The sequence below is a fragment of the Dasypus novemcinctus genome, chromosome 14 (assembly GCF_030445035.2).
Source record: "Dasypus novemcinctus isolate mDasNov1 chromosome 14, mDasNov1.1.hap2, whole genome shotgun sequence".
Taxonomy (NCBI): Eukaryota; Metazoa; Chordata; class Mammalia; order Cingulata; family Dasypodidae; genus Dasypus; species Dasypus novemcinctus.
In genome coordinates this window covers 47851066-47875899 of record NC_080686.1, presented here as the reverse complement: position 1 = coordinate 47875899, position 24834 = coordinate 47851066, and the positions used below count along the sequence as shown (strand labels likewise).

The 24834-nt window shown below is 34.8% G+C and overlaps 1 protein-coding gene, 1 non-coding gene and 1 pseudogene across 3 annotated transcripts in view; 1 reads left to right on the top strand and 2 right to left on the bottom strand.

The window, feature by feature from the left end:
- Window positions 1–24834, bottom strand: part of LRRCC1 (leucine rich repeat and coiled-coil centrosomal protein 1) — a 51364-nt gene that overhangs the window by 10024 nt on the left and 16506 nt on the right. For both annotated transcript variants that reach the window (XM_004474767.4, XM_058275689.2), the window contains exons 9-17: window positions 23767–23915; window positions 21288–21492; window positions 20678–20817; window positions 19179–19380; window positions 16663–16848; window positions 15755–15929; window positions 14279–14442; window positions 11939–12147; window positions 11713–11850 (exon numbers count right to left, since the gene is read on the bottom strand). In XM_004474767.4, the coding sequence (XP_004474824.1) occupies window positions 11713–11850; window positions 11939–12147; window positions 14279–14442; window positions 15755–15929; window positions 16663–16848; window positions 19179–19380; window positions 20678–20817; window positions 21288–21492; window positions 23767–23915 (1568 nt within the window). The remainder of the gene's footprint in view (window positions 1–11712; window positions 11851–11938; window positions 12148–14278; window positions 14443–15754; window positions 15930–16662; window positions 16849–19178; window positions 19381–20677; window positions 20818–21287; window positions 21493–23766; window positions 23916–24834) is intronic.
- Window positions 4634–5263, top strand: LOC139436460 (AN1-type zinc finger protein 3 pseudogene; annotated as a pseudogene).
- LOC111759494 (U6 spliceosomal RNA) lies at window positions 8126–8232 on the bottom strand. The gene has a single exon (XR_002793462.1). It is a non-coding gene; the product is annotated as a U6 spliceosomal RNA (small nuclear RNA).

Sequence of the window (24834 nt, the reverse complement as noted above, 5' to 3'; positions counted from 1 at the left end):
GAAAACTTTCCCTTTGAGATCAGGAACAAGACAACAATATTCACTGTCACCACTATTATTCAATATTGTACTAGAAGTTCTAGCTAGAGCAATTAGGCTACATAAATAAAAGGCACCCAAATAGAAGAGGAAGGAGTAAAACTTGCATTATTCACTGATGATATGATCCTATATCTAGAAAATCCTGAAAAATCTACAACGAAGCTACTAGAACTAATAGAATAGTTCAGCGAAGTGGTGGGATAAAAGATTAATAGGCAAAAATTAATAGTGTTTCTATACACTACTGATGAGAAATCTGAGGTGGAAATCAGAAAAAAAATTCCATTTATAATTGTAACTAAAAGAATCAAATATTTAGGAATAAAATTAACCAAGGACATATCCTCTATAAATATATTCTGAAAACTACAAAATACTACTAAGAGAAACCAAAGAGGACTTAAATAAGTGGAAGCATCCCATCTTCATGGACTGAAAGACAAAACATCAAGAAATCAATTCTACCCAAACTGATTTATAGAGTCAAAGTGAATAATCCCAATAAAAATACCAATAGCCATTTTCACAGAAATGGAAAAGCCAATAATCAAATTTACTTGAAAAGGTAAAGGACCCTGAATAACCAAAATATCTTAAAGAAGAAGAACTAATTTGGTGGACTCTCACTTCCTGACTTTTAAAACATATTACTTAAGTTACAGTGGTAACAACAGCATGGTACTGGCATAAAGACAGAAAGACTGAACAATTAAACTGAATCAATAATTCAGAAATAGACCTTTAAATCTACGGTCAAGTGATTTTTGACAAGGCTGTCAAGCATTCCCAGGTGGGCCGGAATAGACTTTCAACAAATGGTGCTGTGAGAACTGGATATCCATAGCCAAAAGAAAGAAAGATGACACCTAACTCACACCTTATACAAAAATTAACTCAAAATGGATCAAGGACCTAAATATAAAAACCACCACCTTAAAACTCCTAGGAGAAACTGTAAGAAAAGTCTTCAAGATTGCATGGTAGGCGGTAGTTTCTTAAACCTTACACTCAAAGCAGAAGCAATGAAAGAAAAAAACAGGCAAATGGGACCTCCTCAAAATTAAACACTTTTGCACCTCAAAAGACTGTCAAAAGGGTGAAAAGGCAACTGAGTCAACGGGAGAAAATGTTTGGAAATCACATATCCGATAAGGACTTAATACCTATGATATACAAAGAGACAATACAACTCAACAATAAAAAGACAAACTACCTGATTATAAAATGGGCAAAAGACTATTAATTGCCCGAAGAAGAAATACAAATGGTGAAAAAACACAGGAAAAAATGTTCAATGTCACCAGCAATTAGGGAAAAGCAAATCAAAACTGCAATGAGATATCATTACACTACCTATTAGAATGGCCACTATTAGAAAGTTGGAAAATTGTGAGTGCTAGAGAGGATGTTGTAGAATGGTACAGCCACTGTGGATGATTGACAGTTCCTAAGGAAGCTGAATGTAGACTTGCCATGTGACCTTGCAATACCACTACTAGTATATACCTAGAAGAATGGAGAGCAGTGACATAAATAGACATCTGCACACTGATGTTCACAGCGGCATTATTCACAATTGCCAAAAGATGGAAACCACCCAGGTGGTCATCAACCAACGAATGGATAAGCAAACTGTGGTATATACACACAATGGAATATTATGCAGCACTAAGAAGAAATGAAGTAGTAAAGCATATGGTAACATGGATGAACTTGGAGGACATTGTCAAGTGAAGCAAATCAGACATAAAATGGCAGATACTATGTGATTGTGCTATTTTGAACTAAATATATTGTGCAAACTCATCGAGTTAATAATTAGAATGTAGGTCTCCAGAAAATAGAATGAGGGATGAGAATGGAAAGCCCAGGGTTAATCTGTGCAGAACTGGTAAAAAGGTTGTTTGTAAATCTTTGGAAATGAATGGAAATGGTAAGAGCACACAATGGTGTCTGTGACGAGCAGAATTATTATGAGTATGACTGGTTGAAAGGGAAGTCTAAGGACATGTATATTACTAAAAGGAAAGCTAAAAAATGTAACCTCATGTGCTATAGGTATACAGGTAGTATTGCATGTGTAAGACTGCTTTACAAAATATAAGTAAACTAGAGTTGGAAACAGAATAGCAGGAATGTATGGCAGAGGAAGCATATATGGAGATGTAATGTGCTTTGTTTTTTATTACTGGAATAAAGAAAATGCTCTAATAAGGAATGAAATGATGAATGCAAAACTATGCGACTATACCAAATACCAAAGAGTACACTTGGATGGATTTATGCTTTATTAATATGTATCAACAAAACTGATTTCTTAAAAAAAAAATTCCAGTCAAAATTCCTAAGCACACTTCCAAAAGAAATGGAAAAGGCAATCATTAAATTAATTTGGAAAGGTCCCATCTTGACGTGGAGTTGTCCTGGGTGGAGCTTCACGGACAATTACGGGACATTGTAGATCCCCCCAGGGCCCACTGGATGGAACGTGGGAGAGTGTGGGCTATGATGTGGACCATCGACTACAGGGTGCAGTGATGTTCAGAGATGTACTTACTGGGTGTAATGGATGTGTCACGATGATGGGAGAGAGTGTTGCTGTGGGGGGAGTGGGGCATGAGGGCGGTGGGGTTGATTGGGACCTCATATTTTTTTAATGTAATTTTTAAAAATAAATAAATAATTTTAATTAAAAAAAAAAAAAAGGTCCCATCTTGAAAAAGAAGTCATACTTCTTGGCTTTAAAACTTTCTACAAAGTTACAGTGGTCAATACAGCATGGTAGTGGCACAAGAATAGATATATAGACTAAAGGATGTAAATTAAGACTTTAGAAATAGACCTTCACATCTATAGGCAATTGATTTTTAAAAAAACCAATTTTATTAAAACATTCATAAGCCATACAATTCATCAAATACAATGAAGAGAATTTGGTATAATCAGAGTTGTGTACTCATTACTTAAAACATAATGGAGCATTTTCATTACTCAAAAAAAAAATAAACAAAAATAAACAAACCCAAAAAACCCTACCCCTTATCTGTCACCTCAATTTCTCTATCCTCTCCCTGCCATACTTAACTGCTAATCTATTTCCGTGTCTATTTTTGTATTTACATTTTGCGCATATGGACTCAAACAATGTCATACTTTTTGTCTAGTTTTACTTAGCATACTCCCTTTTTTAAAATCATTGATGAAAGATTATTGATGTGTTACTATACACTATGATCTAGTTTGTTTTGGTTATATTTTTGCACAAATATCACCCTGGTGTTAACCTCTTGTAACATTAACATACATTTGTTCTGTTTCAGAGTAAAACATTTATATATATATATATATATATATATATATATATATATATACTATTAACTATTTTCATTTTTCACAAAGGTTTGCTATGCTACACAGTCTCATGCTGCTTTTTAGCTTTCCTTCTAGTGATATACTCGTCCTCAGACTTCCCCCTTCAAACACGATCATACCCATAACATACCACTAACAAGTGCTACTAGATATAAAGCATATGATACGCTTTCATCACTTCTATTCATTTTCCAAAGATTCACAACCTTTTTTTTCTTTTAACAATTCTGCACAGATTAAACCTCAGTTTTCCATTCTCTAACCACATTCTATTCTCTGGTAACTTAAATTCTAGCTCATAACAGCAAAACTATACAATATTTGACCTTTTGTCTCTGGCTTGCTTCATTCAACATAATGTCCTACAGGTTCATCCATTCTGACATATGCTTCATGACTTCACTTCTTCTTACAACTGAATAATATTTCATAGTATGCATATAACCAGAGTTTGCTTATTCATTTGTCAGTTGATGGAACCCTGTGTTGTTTCCATATTTTGGCAACTGTGAATAATTCTGCTAAGAACATCAGTGTATACATGTCTGTTCATGTTACTGCTCTCAGATCTTCTGGAGTGGTATTTCCAGGTCACATGGCAGATGTATATCTAACTTCTTAGGGACTACCAAACAGACTACCACAGGGGCTATACAATTCTACATTCCTGCCAATGTTGTAAAAGTGTTCCTACCTCTCTACAACCCTCTAACACTTGCAGTTTCCTGTTGTTTTTTAAAAATAGTGGCAATTCTAGTAGGTGTGAAATATCTTACTGTCGTTTAAATTTGCATTGTCCTAATAGCCAGTGATGACGAACATGTTTTTCATGTGTTCATTTGCCCTTTGTATTTGTACTTTAGAAAAATGTCTATTTAGCTTTTATCCATTTTTAAAATTAAGTCATTTGTCTTTTTATTGTTAAGAGACCCCTACCTACTACAAGACCTTGAAGTGTTTCCCTATATTATCTTCTAGGAGTTTTATAGTTTAGGCTTTTATGTTTAGATCTTTGATCCATTTTGAAGTGAGGGAACGAGATGGGGGATCTTTCTCATTCTTTTGATTATAGATACCCAGTTCTCCCAGCACCATTTTTTGAAGAGACCTTTCTGTTCCAGAAAAGTAGTCTTGGTAGGCTTTTCAAAAATCAGTTATGTCCTCAGCACCAGTCCCCCCAAACCCTGCCTGCTGCCAAACTCCACCGCCACTGAGCACTATGGGAGATGCCAGGAGCAATCGTATCAAAGTGCCCAGCTTGCCACCTCACTGTCGCTGCGGCTTCTGGGGGCCCAGCAAGACTGTAAATCTGTTTGAAATGCTTTCCTGATTTTCAAAAGAAACAACCAGATGATGATTCCACTTCCAAGTGACAGCCAATCATATTTGTTCTCTGAAGAAACCACCAGTGACACTACTAGCTTGATAACCACACCAACTCTTAGTCCCAGCCAGTAGCTACTGCAGACAGAACTGAATGTAACATCACCAACTAACAGAGGAATGTGGGTCATGCACAGATGCAGCTCATGTCTCATTAATTATATTAACCAAAAGATCTTGTGGTACAGATTCAGTCTGAGAATGTGGCTTCACCAGTGAAATGACCGTGACCACATGGTCCGAGAAAACCAATCAATCTAAACAGACGAATAGATGTCAGTGCTACCACTGCCAAACCAAATGGAGTGGTGCAGAAGGAACTGGATCATATCGCTGCAGTCACATGTTCTGTATGTTACATTGCCTCCCTGAGCAGTATGACTGTATGTCTGACCACATGGGTGGCTGCTGAGAGGAAGCCATAATGAAAATGGAGATAATGGACTATAAAGTAGGGTGCTCCTGAAAGCACATTGAGGAGGAGTGCTCTTTTTTTTTTTCCTCTTCCGTTCCCGCCCCCCCCCCCAGCTGTCTGCTGTGTTCATTCACTGTTCTTCTGTGACGGCTTCTATCCTTATCAGTGGCACCGGAAATCTGTCTTTCTTTTTGTTGTGTCATCTTGTTGTGTCAGCTCTCTGTGTGTGTGGCGCCATTCTTGGGCAGGCTGCACTTTCTTTCATGCTGGGCGGCTCTCCTTACGGGGCGTGCTCCTTGTGCGTGGGGCTCCCCTACGCGGGAGAGACCCCTGCATGGCATGGCACTCCTCGTGCACATCAGCACTGCGCATGGGCCAGCTCCACACGGTCAAGGAGGCCTGGGGTTTGAACCGTGGACCTCCCATGTGGTAGGCGGATGCCCTATTCATTGGGCCAAGTCCACTTCCCAGGAGGAGCAGTGCTCTTGAAGACCAGGCACAGCTGCCCCATGATGCTATTCTTAGCTTACTAAAGTTAACTTTATTTAGGACAAAGTCAGCCACACACCATGTATTGGGCCCATATCAAACCACAGCCAGTCCCTTTCCTTTCTTTAGACAGCCATCCTGGTACTGTAATTTAGGAGCTGATGGTGGTTGTGACTGATTTCTGGCTGGTTTACTAAGTTGCCAACTAGCCATTGTATAAAATTAAAACGTGAAGAATAAGAAAAAAAAATCAGTTGGCCATAGAGGTGCGGGTCTATTTCTAAACTCTCAATTTGAGTCCACTGAACAATGTGCCTATCTGTATGACAATACCATGCTGTTTTGACCATTGTAGCTTTATAACTCACTTCAAGATTAGGAAACATGAAATCTCTGACTCTATTATTACTTTTTGGATGTTTTTGGCTACTAAGGACCCCTTTTCTTTCCAAATAACTTTGGTAATTGACTTTTCTATATTTGTAAAGTAGGTTGCTGGAATTCTGATTGGGATTATGTTGAGTTTATAAATCATTTTCGGTAGAATTGATATATTCATGATGTTTAGTGTTCCAATCCATGAACCCAGAATGTCTTTCCATTTATTTAGGTCTTCTTTGATTTCTTTTACTAGTGTTCTAGTTTCCTGAATATAGATCTTTATATTCCTGGTTAAATTATTTTCTAAATATTTAAGTCGTATTAACCTTATATCCTGCCACTTTGCTGAACTCTTTAATTAGCTATAATAGCCCTGTCATAGATATTTCAGAAATGTCTAAATACAGGATCATGTCATTTGAGAATGTTCAGAGTTTTACTTTCTCTTTTCCAATGTAGAAGACTTTTCTTTTTCTTAATTACTCTAGCTCAAGCTTCTAGCACAATGTTGAACCGTGGTGACAGTGGGCATCCTTGTCTTGTTCCTGATCTTAGAGGAGAGCCTTTCAACCTCTCCCCATTGAGTACGATGTTGGCTGTGGGATATTCATATATACTCTATCATATTAAGGAACTTTCCTTATGTTCTATTTTTTGAAGTGTTTTTATTAAGAAAGGATGCTGGATTTTTGTCAAATGCTTTTTCTGCATCAATCAAGATGTCATCTGTTGTTTTCCTTCATTTTGTTAATGTGGTGTATTATATTAATTGATTTTCTTATTTTGAACCACTCATGCATACCAAAAATAAAACCTACTTGATTGTGGTATATGATTCTTTTAATATACTGTTGGATTCGATTTCCAAGTATTTTGTTGAGTATTTTTGCATCTATGTTCATTAGAGAGATTGGTCTTTAATTTTCTTTTCTTGTGCTGTATCTGGCTTTGGTACCAGGGTGATGCTGGCTTAATGAAATGTGTTAGGTAATTGTCCCTCCTTTCAATTGTTTTGAAGAGTTTAAACAGGATTGGCACTAATCCTTCTTGAAACGTTTGGTTGAGTTCATCTGTGAAGCCATTTAGTCCTGGACTTTTCTTTGTTGGAAGATTTTTGATGACTGCTTCAATCTCTTTACTTGTGATTGGTTTGTTGAGTTCCAGTATTTCTTGCAGTTGTGCATTTCTAAGAATTTGTCCCTTTCATCTAGGCTGCCTAATTTGTTGGCCCAAAGTTTCTCATAATATCCTCTTATGATCATTTTTATTTCTGTGGGGTCAGTCATATTGTCTCCTCTTTCATTTGATTTGCATCTTTTTTTTTTTTCCTAAGTCAAGCTAAGGTTTTTAAAAATTTTACTGATCTTCTCAAAAAACCTAGCTTTTGGTTTCGGTGATTTTCTCTATTGTTTTTTTTGTTGTTGTTGTTCTCAATTTCATTAATTTCTGCTCTAATCTTTCTTTCTTTCTGGTTTGCTTTGGAATTTTTTTTTTTTCCAGTTTCTCCAGGGGTTCAGTTAGACCTTTGATTTTAGCTTTTTATTTTTTCATAATATAAAATTATATGAAGTTTGAGTAATCATACTATTCAATGTCAGAAGTCAAAATGATGGATACTTATGAAAGTCTCAAAAAATGTGAAAAATAAAGATATATTCAGCAAACAGAAGAGAAAATTCAATGCCATCATCCTGATGGTACAAGAAATGTTAGAAGTTTTTCAGACTGTAAACATGAATCATTCCACATGGACACACTAGAAGCAAGAAGGAATGAGAAATACTGATGGGGTAAATATGTGGGTTCAGAAGTTGTATAAGTGTATTTTATAGTAAGATATAATCCTTCCAAACTTGTATGTACCTACTATCATGACATCTATATATACATACTACATAAGATGATATAACACAAAGGACAATCAAACTATCCAAAATTGGAGATTTAAATACAATTCAGTCAATATGTAAAACATGAAATGCCAGTAAAAGCGTAAAAGCATTTGAACAGAACAATGGTCTAAATTTTTCTAATTAGCACATAAAAAATATGGAACACTTCACGAATTTGTGTGTCATCCTTGCACAGGGGTCATGCTAATCTTCTCTGTATCGTTCCAATTTTAGTATATGTGCTGCTGAAGTGAACACTCCTTCTTTTTAAATCTAAGCATTTAGGGTTATAAGTTTCCCTCAGTTCACTCTTTGCCTTATCACATCAATTTGATAATTTGTATTCTTATTTCCATTCATCTTGAGATATCCACTAATTTCTTTTGCAATTACTTCTTTGACCCACCGACTGTTTAGGGGTGTGTTGTTGAGCCTCCATATATCTGAGAATTTCGCCTTTTCCCACCTATTGCTGATTTCCAGTTTCATTCCATTATGACTGGAGAATGTGCTTTGCATAATCTCAATCTTTTAAAATTTACTGAGAACTGTTTTGTGATCCAACATGTAATCTAAACTGGAAAAACACGAGAAGAATTTTAACTTGCTGATCTGGGGTGCAATGTTCTTTATATGTCTGTCAGGTTCAGCTTGTTTATCATATTGTTCAAGTTCTGTTTCCTTGCTGACCTTCTGTCTAGTTGCTCAATCTATTGATTTCGAGTGGTGTTTTGAAGACTTTAACTATTATTGTACAGATGTTTATTTCTCCTTTCAGTGTTGCCAGAATTTGCCTCATGTATTTTGGAGTACCCTGCTTAGATGCATAGATATTTATGACTGTTACTCCCTCCTTGTGGATTGTCCCTTTTATTAATACATAATGGCCTTCATCTCTTATCATATTTTTCCATTTAAATTCTCTTCTGTCCAACACCAGTATAGCTATTCTTGCTCACTTTTGATTACTGTTTGTGTGAAATATCTTTTTCCAACATTTCAATTTCAGTCTAGTTGCAAACTTAGGTAAAGTGAGTCTCCTGCAGACAACATACAAATGGCTCATGCTTTTTAAAAAATCTATTGTCATTTTATGTCTTTTGATTGGGGAGTTTACTTTAATTATTTTATCCTTTGGCTTTCATATGTCTGTCTTTTTACTTGTTTGGTTACTCTTTCTGATAGCCTTCACTTCTACACTCTTTTCCAAGCCTCTCTTTCCTATCTTTTCTCCTGTAGAACTTTCCTCAGTGTTTCTTCCAGGGACAGAGTCCTGTTCACAAGCTCTCTTGGTTTCTCTTTACCTGTGGATATTTTATTTTTAAAAGATTTATTTATTTCCCCTTTTCCCTCCTCCCACCCTGCTGTTTTTGCTGTGTTGTCATCTCTTCTCATTTTCTTTCCTCAACGATTCACCGGGATTCAATCCTGGAGACCTCTGATGGGGAGAGTTGTTCCCCGTCAATTGTGTCAACTCAGTTCCTGGTTTCTGCTGTGCTTCACCTTGACTCTCCCCTGGTCTCTCTTTTGATGCGTCATCATCTTGCTGAGTGACTCACTTGCGCAGGGCACTGGCTTAACATGTGGGCACTCGTGTGGGCACTCATGCGGGCACTGGCTCACCATGTGGGCACTTGCCTGGGCATTGGTTTGCTGAGTGGGCATGCTTTCTCATCTTCTTTTTCACCTGGAGGTCCCAGGGATCAAATCTAGGTCCTCCCATATGGTAGACAGAAGCTCTATCAGTGAGCCACATTTGCTTCCCAATCTGTAGATATTTTAAACACACCATCATATCTGAAGGACAGTTTTGCCGGATAAAGAATTTTTGGCAGGCGGTTTTTCTTCTTCAGTACCTTAATTATATTATAACACCACCTTCTTCCCTCCACAGTTTCTGAAGATAAATTCGCATGAAATCTTACTAGGTGTTCCTTGTATGTGATGGTTTGCTTCTCCCTTGCTATTTTCAGAATTTTGTTTTTCTTTGGCATTTGGCATCCTGAGTACTATGTGTCTTAGAGTAGTTCTAATTGGATTAATTCTAATTGGAGTATGTTGTGCTTCTTGGACCTGTACATTCATTAGATTTGGGAAATTTTCCACCATTATTCCTTCAAGTACTCTTTCTGTCCTTTTTCCCTTCTATTCTCCTTCTGGAACTTCCTAACATGTATGTTGGTGCACCTCATGCTGTCATCAACTCCCTGAGATCCTGCTCATTTTTTGCATTATTTTTTCCCTCTGTTCTCTTTTTTCAATTTCAGCTGCTCTGTCCTCTACATAGCTGATGCCTTCTTGTATGATTTCAAATCTGCTGTTGTATGCTTCTATTGTATTTTTAGTCTCATTTCTGTCTTTCATTTCCATAAGCTATTTTCCTATTCATGGTTTCAATTTTTCTTTGTGTTTGCCCAGTATCTTAATGTTGTTTATTTATTTAGCCATGCCGTCTTTCAAATCCATGATTTGATTCAGGAGATTTTTATGAACCCTATTGATTCACTGTTTTAAGAACTGTGTCTCATCTGCAGCTTTGATTTGTTCCTCTGCCTGAGCCAGATCTTTTTTCTTAATATGGCTTGCAATTTTTTGCTGATATTTAAGCATCTGATTTTGATGTTGAGTTTTCTCTTTCCTAGGGATTTACTGTTAACTGGCTGTGTGCTATCACTGTTCTTTGATTCTTGGTTAATCTTTTCTATATCTTTAGGATTTCCTCTGTTTAACTGCTCAAACCAGGGCCAAGGATCCAGTAATGGAGTGCATGTCTATTTCCAAGGGTCTTGGAGAAGGGGGCTTAGTCTGATCCAAAATTCTAGAAATCTGTTAGCTTTCATAAAGGGTATGTCTTTAGGGTAGAAGCTTACAGTTACAAGGCCCTAAAGAATCCAATGCAAAGTACCTTAAGAAATACTTCCTTAGTCCGCTGCCATGTTTTAAGCAAGATGGTGGGTGATGGCTGCATGGATTCAGCTTTCCTCTAAGGCTCCATGGTCCCAGCATCCTCCGATCTCAGCTGAAGGGTGGCACAGGGCTCATCTCTCTTCCTCTACCATGTGTTTCTTTCTGGGCTCAGTTGCTTTCACAAGATCAGCTGTAAACTATCAGGCTCATCTCTATTCCAAGGGCCACAGGATCTTCTGTCTATCTTCTCTTTGTGTCTACTTCTTCTGTGTCCTTGACTGTCTATCTATAAAGCCCACCAAGGGGGCAGGGACTCAACCCAGCATGTCCTAATGATGTAGTCAAATCAAAGCACTAATCTTAATGATTTAATCCAAGGCATTCAGTTGAATCTAATACAAAGGGTATCATGATCAGAGAAACAGACCAGTTTACAAACATGTTTAAATATCTATTTTTTTAATTCATAAATAATATCAAACTGCTACAGGGGCAGTAAAGGTACCAGATTACCTTTAATTTATTGCTATTCTCCCCTTCTTTGCATGCACTTTTCTGATTTATCAGCAGATAGTGCTCTTCAACAGACCTCTCAGCTCAAATCCTAGCCTCTAGTGGGGAATGCATTCAGCATAAACCTGCCTGAGCAGGAGGTGCAGAAGCAATTCTGTTACTACATCAACTATATCTCTCATGGATAGAAATAAAGTACTTGGCAAATAATTATGTCCCACATGTTTTTAGCCTTCCTTTCTTTATATGCACATTTTACCCATTAAAATTCAGTGTTTACGTTTAATGATATCACATGTTTTAGGATTTAATACTTACTTCCGTAGTTCAATACTCTTGTCTCTTTCCTCTTTAAGTTTCCTTTCCTTGTTTTCAAATTTTTCTTTCACATCTTTTACTTGTTTTTCAAGATGACATAGAAGTTCTCCTTTATCATGCCACTTCTGGTTAAGGGTACTGATATGAGAATAATTAAAAATATTAAATTGGTCACATGAAATTATTGAGCCACAGTATTTTATCTCTTAATGGAAAATGTGTATACCTGTAAGCTTTTCTAATTTCCTCAAGTTTAATTTCCTTTTCTCTCAACTGTTGTTTTAGTTTTTCTTTTCTTTCATTGTGCCTTTCCAATTTCCCCATTACATCATACAGCTGTGAAGATTTTTCCTCAAGTTGTTCTTGAGTACATTTTTGTATTTCAGTGACCTGTGCTTGTAATGTTTTAATTTGTTCCTCTCTTTCCTGTAAACACTTCCAAGAAAAAAAAACCAGGCCTTTATTTGAAATATTAGAGTGTTTTATAAAAGATTTACAAAACTTTTTTTCCCCACAATTAAAACCATCTCTACCACTTTGTATTACATGTAATTAAGAATGATAAGTTTTATTCTATTTATACTTTTTATTTTAGTAGGCCAGTAATTATCAGTCAGGGAGGAAGAAGAAGAGGGAAGGAAAAGAAAGCAGTACAATAAAAATCTCAGGAGGTATGTGTAAAGTTTGAAGAAAATTCAACATAATATTGAGTATGAAAAAATCTGTATTTTCATGATAGAAACAGAAAATTGTAAGCTTCAATAGTATACATCAAGGACTAATAATGTTTACTATGTATGCATGTATAATATTACAAATTATACTATTTCTAGTGTGCTAAAACAAGTGTTTTCTGCATTATGGTAAGCAAATGTGTTACTTTAAAATACTGATTTTACCACTATTAAAAAGTAACACCTCCGAATATTTTTTTATTATATCTTCTATGCTACAAGTCAGAGTTTATCCTGTATTTGCATACTAGAAATTAGAGAATAAGCAAAAAAAGGCACTATTAACATTCTTAGGTATTAGGCCTCATATATATTTATTCTATTGAACATTTACCAGCCTTACGAGGGTACACCCTAAGTATTGAACAAGCTCTGCAATATATCAAATACTACTGAAATCAGTTATTTTGCTGCAAGTGAGGCTGTATGAAATTGGTTAATAATAATTTTTACCTCGTTCCCAACCCTCCTCATTTTTTGTGGTTGCTGTTATTGTTTCTTTGGGAAAGTAAAAGATGAAAGCACTCAAACACATATTAGACAAGGCTTATTTAAGCATTGTATTCTTCACTGTGCTTATGAATCTAAAAATTCTAAGTAAAGATGTCAGGTAGTCTAGTCTCGACCAATATTTCATAAAAGCCTTGAATTATTTATTTTTTTGCCACGACTATCTGAAGCACTTGAGTGGAACTATCTTTGTAGTTTATGTGATTAGCTGGAAACTATCCTCAATACTCATAGTATATCTTAGGCTCAACTTTAGGATATGCACTTATGTTACTGCAATGCTGGGTTAAATTTTGGAAAACTTTTCTTTTTTATTAAAAATCTAAACTGAAAACACATTTTTTTCCCCTTCTAAAACTGCTCAGAGACTGAAAAGAGGAAAGCAATCTTACTGTGGAATTGGTCAGCTATGTCAGAAATAATGTGTTATATCTCAGTATCATCTCTCTGTGCAATGAATATGAATGCAAATCACCAGTTTGTTGAATATTTAGCTTAACTCGAAGGAAAATACAATTGCTTACGTTTTTTTAAAGAAGAAAAAAGGTTCACTGCTAAAAAATTTTCAGTTAACAACTTTTTGTGCAGCTTGGCATATATGACAGCCTTGAAATTGTAAATATACTAAAAACAAAACTTGAGTTCATATACTAATAACTCTAGATATAGCAAAGTGATAAATTTGTTTACTATCTGAATTTAATTAAGTTCTCGAAGAGCTTCCTGAAAATAATAAAGGAAAAAAAAAATCAAATCTTACCTACTTTGAAAGATAAGTTCCTAACTTTGTGGCTTAGCCATGTGTAAGTTTCTTAAAAACCCTTTAAAAAGATAATCTCTAGGAGAAATTTTTAGAATCAAATTTATTCAGTGCCTAAGATAACTTTTCAGAAAATTTCTCTGAAGAATTTTCAGATAAAGTATTTTGAAATAAGTGGCAACTAGTATTGTTTTAAGATAGATCATATCGAAGAAAAGGGTAAAAACAGCTTCTCCCCAGAGTAAGTAGGAATATTTCACAATCTATTCATATGCTCTTAAACAAAATGCTTATTTCCTTGTTAGTCCTAACCCTATCTCTCCAGTCATTTTAAGGGTTGATACAGCATTCACTATAAAATTCTGAAGTAAAAATTAACAAAGAAAAATATGGGACTTTTAAGAGGAAAGAGGCAAATATCAAAAAAGAAAACACAGGATAGTTGTGTTCTAAATTCAATGAAAGCTAGGGATCACTGTGACAAAATTATTTTGGATATTCTGATCCACTAATTCCTAAACCTGCTATTTGCACTTTTCCCAAAGCAAAATGTCAAACTTACAACTTTTAATTTTCTAATGGTTTCAGTTTGATCTTCTATGATTTTGTTCTTAATTCTTAATGTATCACAATCACGTTCATTTGTCTTTCGCAGAGATTCATTCTCACTACATAAATTTTCAATTTTGGCCTCTAATTTTCCACGATTTTGGGATAAAGAGACTCCTAAAGAAATAAACATTATCAGAAACACTCAGACTGTGCAGGTTTTATATTTTATGAAAACAAATTTAACAAAATATAACACAGTAAATACAATAAAAAAATACTGAATAAAAATAATATAAATGAAAAGGAAGAAAAGGGAAGAGAACAAGAGGTTTTTAAAGATTAACTGCTATTTTTTTTTTTAAATCTAAAGTCATGAATAAGGTCAAGAACAATTTAACTCAGATATGTACTATTTAATTAGACATGTTATGCCATTCAAACAAAAAAAAATATTTTAAAAATCCTACATGAAGTGAACAAATGAACAATGCTACATTAAGACCAACATCTAGGGCGGCAGACTTGGCCCAGAGGTTAGGGCGTCCGTCTACCTCCTCCGCGGTTCAAACCCCGGGCCTCCTTGACCCGTGTACAGCTGGCCCATGCGCAGTGCTGATGTGCGCAAGGAGTGCCCTGCCACGCAGGGGTGTCCCCCGTGTAGGGGAGCCCCACGCACAAGGAGTGCGCCCCACGCACAAGGAGTGCGCCCCGTAAGGAGAGCCGCCCAGTGCGAAAGAAAGTGCAGCCTGCCCTGCCGAGGAATGGCGCCGCACACACAGAGAGCCGACACAACAAGATGATGCAACAAAAAAAAACCACAGATTCCCGGGCCACTGACAACAACAGAAGTGGACAAAGAAGATGCAGCAAATAGACACAGAGAACAGACAACCGGGGTGGGGGCGGGGAAGGGGAGAGAAATAAATAAATAAATAAATCTTAAAAAAAAAAAGAAAAAAAAAACAAAGACATCTAGCTATTCATAATTCATAACGGATTAAAACAGAATATCTTACAATGATTAGCAAGAAAATGAGATTGAGGGTTTCCTACACTTAAAGCAGTTTCCATTCCTTATACTATTTTACATTTCTATATGCAAAGTGGGATGTTATAAGTACCTGAAGGAAAAAAAAAAGACTGCATGCTGTACGAAGAATTTAAAATTACTGTATAAGAAATATCTTAATGACTTATTTAGTTGTAATATTTCAAAGATATACCTGTCCAGAAATGTGGCCAAATTACAAAAACAAATCAGGGCTATGATTTCTTAATTGGTATAATAAACTATTTCCTATTTCCTAAGTGGCACTTTGTTTAGTTGACCAATGCTGACTTAGTCTTTCAGATCAAGTGTCACCGTCTTTTGAAAACCTTTTTTGGTTTAGTGGCAAAGTTAAGTTCTTCTCTCTCTCCAATAACCAGATATGTTAGTTTTTAAGAGTAATGGGCTATTTTCCCCTTGAAAATTTAAGAGTTTTACCCTGTTGTGCCAGCTCTTGTCCCCATACTTTTCTTTCTGTCCTTAAACCGTGAATCAGTGATTCCTTGGCTGCTAGCTCAGAAATAAGCTGGACTTTTTCATGCTTGAGAAGTTCTATTTGAATACTCTTCTCCTTGTCATCTTCAATCAAAATTTCAAGGGTGCTGATTTGATTCTGTATACCCCCCAAAATATGGGAAAAAATTCAATAATGTAATTATGAAGTGCTTTTTTATTTTCTAATTTTTTAATTTTATGAGAAAAATGTTAAACACAAAGTAAAAATTAGAAAATTTTACATCATAAAAACTCATGCTTTTTATTAACCAAAGAAAAATGTCATTTAAGAGACCACTCTTTAAATACTAAATTTTATGCTAATATTTTAAAAGAGCAAGCACCTTATAATACCTCCAAAGTTCTCATCAAGTATATCACTAACCCTAAAAGCATCTTTCAGTAAGTAAGTTATCTTGGGCAAAAGGGTGCTAATGTTTAAAATGGAGACAACAGTAAAAAAGAGATTAATTTTAAAATTATTATAGGGAAATGTATCTAAAAACAATCACTACCATGACAAAATTATTATTAGCAATTCAAATGGTGTTTCCCAAACTTCAAACATTTGAGTATTACCTTCATAATTTTTGCTTTGTCTCTGTATAACTGGTACCTATTTACTTAATATATCTTAAAATTAATTCCTTTATTTCACTTATATACTTTATTGAAAGCAATGTCATCTGTGAAATCATAGGTTTGATGCCCTAGTTATATTACTTTTCTTGTACATGTCAAAGCATATAATTTATATCATTTAAAAGTTTATTTTGTGTACTTCCTAAAATCATAGTACACTTAAAAAACTGATATAAAAGTTTAAAAGAAATATAATGCTACAGTCTCACCTGTAAATTTGCTGCTGTTTCCTGTTTCAATTTGGAAACTTCTGCAAGTTTTATCTTCTGTTCTTTCACCATAGAGGTCAGATCTTTAATTAAAGAGGAAGACTCATTTTCTTTTCGTTGAGCCCAAACAAGAGCATGCTTGCTCTTTGCTAACTCAGTTGCAATGTTTTCAAAACCATCTTGAACCTATATTTCAAAATTGCATTATAAATAGCAGTTCTCCATATATTTGGAAAAATATCTGATTCTGGAAATAGTTTATTTCTTTCGTTTGTAGAATCAGAGTTTAAGCAAAAGAATAAAACTCAGAGATAATTTAAATTTATTTCAACCCACTCATTTTCAGATGAAAGTGACCCAGGAAGATATATATTTGCCCAAATCACCCAAGGAATTAGTGTCAACCTCAAACAAGAATCCATTCATTCATTCAGGATTTCCTCAAGTTCTCTTTTATGTCAGACATTGTTCTAGGTGCTGGAAGACATCAATAAACAACACAGATAAAAATCTCAGTTTTAAAAAAAGGTTATATTCTAGTGCGTAGGGACTAACAATATAACAATGAACATAGTAAATTATATATCATCTTAGATGATTTTGTGTGTGTGTGGGAAAAAAACAGGGTTAAGAGGGACTGAAATGCTCAGTGATGCTGGTTCAGAAGGTTAACACTGGGGAAATGACTTGAAGGAGGCAAGGAAAGGAGTCATCCAGATATTTCAGAAAACAGTGCTCTAGGCGGGAATGTGCCTATGACGCGTTTCAGGAACAGCAAGGAAGCTGGCATCACTGGTATGGCATCGGTCAAGGGAAGGGTAAGGAGATGAAATCAAAGAGGTAGCAGGGGGCTAGACTCTGGAGGGTTTTGAATATTACTCTGAATAAAATGGGAGGACACTGGAAGTCTCTGAGCAGAAAAGTAACATAATTTAACTTACATTTTAAAAGAATGTTCCAGCTGCTGTGGAGCACACAGAGAAAGGAGGGCAATGATGGAAGCAGGAAGACCACTTAGGAAACTCTTGAAATAATATAGGTGAAAGGATAATGTGACTTCTAACAGGGTAGCAGTGGTAGAGACAGTAAGAAATAGATATATTCTTAAATTAGAATAACCTCTAGAGATACCAGAAATGAAATATGAGTTAAAGATATCTAATGAGTCAAGTCTTAAGACAGTGACTAATGTTTTTGGCCTAAGCACCTAAAATGATGGAGTTATCATTAACTGAGATGGGTAAAACTGAAGTAAGCAGGTTTAGGAGGAAGATCAGTCAATTTTAGTTCTCTTAAGTAGGGATGTTAAATAGGTAGTTAAACATAAGTTTAGAATTCAGGCAAAAGGTCCAGGATGGAGCTATAAACGTGGAAATTCTCAGCATATAGACGCTATTTAAAATCATGAGGCTGAGGATTTATCGAGAGAGTAAGTGTCTAAAGAAGAAAAGGGTTTATTTAAGGACTGAAACTGGGCATTCCAATAATGCAATTATGGAGAAAATAGGAGAGACTAATGTAATAGACTGAAAAGAAGTGAAGTAACTGAAAACCAAGAAAACCCAGAGATGTGGTGTGAAGGAAAACAAGTGAAGATAAGAGTCTCAAGGAAGTGGCACCAATTTTGGCAAATGGTGCTCACAAGTCAAATAAGATGAATACTAAATTGACTGATGATTTCCACAGGATGGATGTCACTAGTGACCTTCACCAGCACTGGTGAAGAAGTAGAGATAAAAGCCTGCCTGGAAGTTAGAAAGTGGTGAAGGATAGAAATCAGACAGTAAATACACATTTTTGAGAACTTCTGCTGTAAGTGGAAGCAGAGATGAGGTATTAACCAAGAAGAGAAAATGGGGCAAGACAGTTTTCCTAAGATGAGAGAAATAACAGCATGTTTATATGCTGAAGGGAGTGATCTAATAGAGAGGGAAAAGCTGATGATGTGAGGGTAAGGGGGAAGATCTGCAGGTGCTATACTCTTGAGTAGGCAAGATGGGATCTAGTATATACCTAGAGGAATTGGTTATAGTAGGGATTACCAAACTTTTTCTGTAAAGAGACAGATAGTAAGACAGTAAATTGTTAGGCTTTGCAGGCCCTATATGGTCTTTGTTATAAGCATTCAACTATGCTGTTACAACACAAAAGCAGCCACAGACAATATGTAAATAAATAAGAATGGCTGCATTCCAAACAAACTTTATTTACAAAAGCAGATGGTGGACCAGATCTGACATGGGGTCTCTTTATAGTAATAGGAAGGAATTCAGGTTTCCCAATTCCTATTCCAGTGCTCTTTACATCATCGTTTATGACCTTACTTAGTTTTTGCAACAGCACTAAAGAATAACTATAATTTAGGTAAGGAAATTAAGGCTCTAAGAATTTAAGTAATTAGCTCAAGGTCTTATTCCCAGTATGTAACTAGAGCCAGGATTCTAAAATGTAGTCCTCTCATCAAACCCTATTTTGCCAATCCTGTTTTCAAGAAAGAGCTCAATGTCAATTCTTACATCTTTAAATCTCCTGGCTTCAACAGTTAAAGCGACACGAAATTCATCTTCTAGATTCGTATACTGCTGGCTTAATATATCAATTTTCTCCTCGTATTCTTTTATAGTTTGCTCGTGCTTTCTCTTTTCTTTGACAATTTCCTTTGCTAAAGCATTCTGGAACTCAGCATCACTAAAAAATTCCCTTGTTTCAAGTTCTTTCCTGGAATAAGAAATAAATAAAAATCACAGGATGCCGCTCAACCTGAAAAAAAATTTCATAAGTCTTTAAAGAGTTCTTAAATATGCTATATGTCTTATTGTTAATTTAATATCAGGGCCACACTTTCGAAAACAGAAATTCGGCATAGGATGTTAGATAGGAAAAGAATATGATTTTTATTTGCTTGTGTATTCAATGGTAATATGGATAAGAGATGCATACCAAATCTTAACTTTACCAAAATAGTTCAGAATCATTGTACAGCTTCTGAAATTCTTTAGGCACATTTGCAGAAGTCAAACTCTGCTTCACTGTATCATCTACTTTGGCTGAGTCTTTGACATTAGATAAATACAGTCTGATTTGCAATATTGGTTGGTTAACCAATTGACAATCAGTTAAATTGTGAAATTATTTACTAGTCTTTTGATATGAAGCCAAAGATTTTTACTTAAAGGTGAGTTCATTCTTTGGAGTTCTCCACCATTTTTCTTGCATGAATCAAACCTATAATACAGTAACTGATAATTCCAGTTTTGGTTTCTTTAAACTAAAAAAAGAATATCTATGAAGCAACTAAGTGCAATCTTGTCTTGCCCACACTTAATATGGTAATTTTCCTCAAAGCATTACAATTTAATTTCTGCATGCAAAAGTTAATTTATAGAAGTACATAAACAAAACAGGTTTGGAAACAAATTAAATTAACCCATGGCAATCAGACAATTCAACGGGTGAGGCAATAAACAGAAAACTAGCTGAAAGTATTCTAACTATACACAGAGAAATTTGTTTTAACTAACTTCCATGTAACCACTTGTTAAATTAATCAACATTTTTATTGCTCTCAATTCAGGGATTGGCAAACTTTTTCTGATAAGGGCCAGATAGTAAATATTTTAGGCCATACCTAACTCTGCTATTATGATACAAAAGTAGCCATAAATAAAACAGGCAGGGCTGTGAATAAAATGGGCAGTACACCCTTGCTCTGTAGATCCCACAAATTAAAGTACTTTTGGCTGGGTCTGAAGAAACGCAAAATAAGCTTCAATGTTCTAAGCCCATACCTTGAGACTGAGAAAAGAATAAAGGTAACTATTAAGTGTCTTTAAGCTACTTGTTTTTGCTACAGAATTAATTCTAATGCATATTACAAAAACTTGATATTTTATATGCACTAATTTTGTCAGACTTTGCCAATGCTGAATCACCATCTATTTTTAGATATTGGAAAAAACACGTAAACTTATTTTTTTTTAAACATCAATATTTTTCTGACATATTTTTCATTTACCTGTGTCCTTCTTCTTTCAATGCAAGAATTTCATGAAGTTGTTGTACTTTTTCCTTTTCTTGATGAAGGGATGTTCTAAGTAAATCTATTTCTTTATCAGCAGCTGAAGCTTTGAGCTCCACTTCCTGAAAAAGTCTCATCTGAATAAAATACATACAATTATATTATTTAGATAATAATTATTCCTGCTTTTTATTTTAATGTCAGTTCCCAAAAATGCCTTATAAAAATGACAGGAGCTAGTGATTTAGTTGATTTTCAAAATGTATTAAATTACTGATGCTATCGTCACACAAAATATAGCTGTGGAATACACTAGCATTAACTACTGTTTACTTGCATCACAAATATCTAATGATAATTTCCAATCATACCAGGGAAACCTTTAAAAACCATCTCTCACAGAGTACAGGCCTAACAACTTGCAATATTTCCATTAAATGCTTCTTGAAACTGCTTTGAATTTATAAATCATTTAACAAGCTTTTGGTGTATTTAAATTAATTTTTGCATATGCCTAACATATTTTAGGTTTATTAAATGGTATAATCTGTTTCAGAATAGAAATTATCCATTTGAAATAATCCACATAACTGATTAAGAGAAATACCTGTGCCGCCTGTTGTTTGGTTTTTTGCCTCTCCATTTTTTCTAATGTTTTTTCCATAGTTCTTAGGGCTTTAAGGTGATCCTCTTGTTGATCTCTTGCTTTAATTAATTCAACAGTTAGTTTTTTAATTTCATTTTGAAGTTTGTGAACCATAAATTCAAGTTCCATTTTGGAACGTCTCTCTTTAAAAATAATTTCCTTTAGCCTTAAACAGAAATCAAAAGTGGCTTTAACTACATTATACATATAAAAATGTTAAAAATTATAGTAAATATTGAAGTTTCCCATAGAAAGGAAGATTTGAAGTATGTTTCAAACTCACAGAGTAAAAGTAGCTTACAAATAATGATATATACCTTTCTCTTATCCCTGAAATTACCTTTATACTGAAAGGGAAAAATATTCTACATAAATTAATGAAACTATATCTGATGTGAACTTTACTATTCAACAGCAAAACTTTAATAAACACCTAACTTTTTCAGGCACTGTGCTATATGTGGGCTGACAAAACCCTATTTATTGGCAAACATCAAATCTAGAAACTTAGTGTTCAATCAAGGATAAGAAGAGAGAAAAACCAACAGGATCCCTTTGGGAAAATCTTTTAACACACTGAGAAAAAGCGTAACTTTAGAAATAATTACCTACAGGAAATAGAATTAAGTTATTTTAACTTCCAAAAACTGTTTGGTATCCTTATAGAATGGAGAAAGATAGACTTGACTTAAAGAACAGAATGGAATAAAAAATAAATTAAAACAGAAAAAAATGGAATATGGCATGGATAAGATAGAAAAATAAAAACATCTGAATGAATAATTCTGAGCTATCTGGTACCAAAGTCCATTGTAGTGTTGTCTGTTTCTTCCCAGCCATCCATTTGACCCTTTTCTGATCCAATGTCTGGACCCTAGGGGTCATTCACTGAGTTCTATTCTTTAGCTAATCAACTGTTCTAAGGATGAACATGTAATCCCCCAAAAGATACATCGATCTACATCTACCAATCAGTTGACAGGTTTATAGATAACAGATGGCAGAAAACAGATTATTCTGGAGAATGATAGGTTATCTTAAAGAAATGATGAAAATTAGAAAAGCAACAATGATGAACAAAACATGGAAACTTTCTGGAGCTGAAGAAAACTCTGTGTAAGCATCAGAGAGTGATGAATATATTCCAGAACAATACAAACATAATAAAGTAAATGGGAAGAACCATATCTGGACATACCCTAGCCTAGAATTATTCTTAATTTACAAAAAAGAAATTGAGAATTTGACTTTAAGGCATTTTGCTCAAGGTCACATAGATCTTTAAAAAAAAAGAAAAAAGGGGGAGGGGCGCGTGTAGCTCAGTGGGTTCAATGCCTGCTTCCCATGTACAAGGTCCCAGGTAACAATCCCAGGCCCCAATGACTCAAAACAGAGCACAAATACAAACTAACAAAAACTATATTCTATCTATAAGAGACTCACTTTAGATACAAAGACATACTGACGTTGAGAGTAAAAGGATGGAAAAGATACTCCTTGCAAATATCAAGCAAATGAGAGCTGGAGTGCTTCTACTAATATAGACAAAATAGACTACAAGACAGAGAGAAAGAGGGACATATAAGGGTCAGTTTCTCAAGAAGGCATAATAACAACTGTTTCTTCCCAGCCATCCATTTGACCCTTATAAATTACAAACATATATGTGCCTAACAAGAGATCTCCAGATTGTATAAAGAACTGAGAAATATGTCATTTGTTCTGCCTGTTTTTGTTTTTTTTTCCAGGAGGCACCAGAAACCGAACCCGGACCTCCCATGTGGGAGGCAGGCACTCAATCGTTTGAGTCACATTCACTCCCCAGAATAATTATTTTTGACAAAGCAATTATTTGTAATTTTCTTAACATTTTCCCCATTAAGAACTATTATAAGTTCAAAATAACCTGAGGGAGATTTTGTTTCATAGTCCCATGTGAATTATTTGTCACAGGAGCTAAACTGTTCCTTTTGTAGGCCAAATTCAACCCACTAGTTTTGTAAATAAAAATTTACTGGAATGCAGCCACACCCATTCATTTACACATTTGCCTTGCTTTTGTGTTACAATGGTAGACTTGAATAGTTGTAACAGAGACTCTGGCTCCTCCAAAGGCTAAAAAATTTACAATCTGGCCTTTTACAGAAAAAGCTTGCCAAGCCCTGCTCTAGTCTCTTTGTTCTTTATTTACTTATTTGTTCATACAACTGACAACTTGCCATTTGAAGATTCAAATAATTAAATCACTTTATGTATCAAGGTAATAAAGCACTAAATCTCTTAAAAGAATTAGTTCAAATCAAACTAAAACCAGGTATATTATTTTTAGTCACACTATGGTGTTTTAAATTAAAGTAGGTTTAATGTAAGGTATTCCAATTTCAAGTTCCGTATTCTTTGTACTATGAAGTCTCTCTGAGTTTATATACTTTTCTCTTACCTATCTGTGGTAAGTAGAGCCAGGCTATGAATATCTGTTTTTTCTTTTGCATGATTATGCAGTTCATCAATATAATCAATAAGTTTCTTTTCAGCTTGTTCAGCTTTCCATCTCTTCTCTCTCTCTTGATCTAGTTGTTCAACAAGGGACTGAAAGAAAACAAGAGGTATGTGAATTTGGAGTAGTTACCTAACCTCTCATGCCTCAATTTTCTCATTTAAAATATGGGGATAATAGTATCTACTTCAGAGAATTGTTGTATTGAACAAATTAATGTAAGCAAAACATACAGAATAGTGCCTAGAACATAACCACAAAATAAAAAGTTAGTTACCATTAATATCAATGTCATCATTACCATCATCAGTTCTCTCAATTTAGAGCACCCAAACTTGAGAACGGGGGAAGAGACCAACAGGCACAAAAGGTGTGAAATAATTATTTTAAAAGGCAATTCTATTATTTGAAGAGTGGTACACATTACAATAAAATATTTCAACAATCAAAATAAGGGCAAGTTAACAAAAAATACAAAATAGCAAACTAACCTGTATTATAAAATTATAAACAACATGGAATTGCTAAAGCAAATAGTGAAGAATTTTTAAATTCTTCTATAATCTCTTAACCTGGGATCATCAGTCCAAAATAGAGTTTTAGGAGAGTCCATGAAAACTCTGAAATTACACACAGCTTCTTTAAAAGTTAAGTGTGCTTAAAAACAGATGACTCTGAGGAGAGTACCTGTAGAATTCTTGAGATGTTTAAAGGAATCTGAGACACAAAAAAGCTAGGAACCAATGCTTTAAAAAATAATTATATGAAAATGTAGATAATGCAACTTTTAAGTTGAAAAGGACCCCTGATATTACCTAGTGCCATCTATTCTTTTCCTCAAAATGAGAAAAATAAGACCAAAGAAGTTAAGTGACTTGCCAAAAGTTACCAAACTTCCCATTACAATAATAAGCTACTTGTGTAGAAATTTTCATACTTCGGAATTATAGAAGAAAAAGAAAATTAGGGATATCTTACTAAAATTTTGCCATAGTTCAGATTTTATTTGTA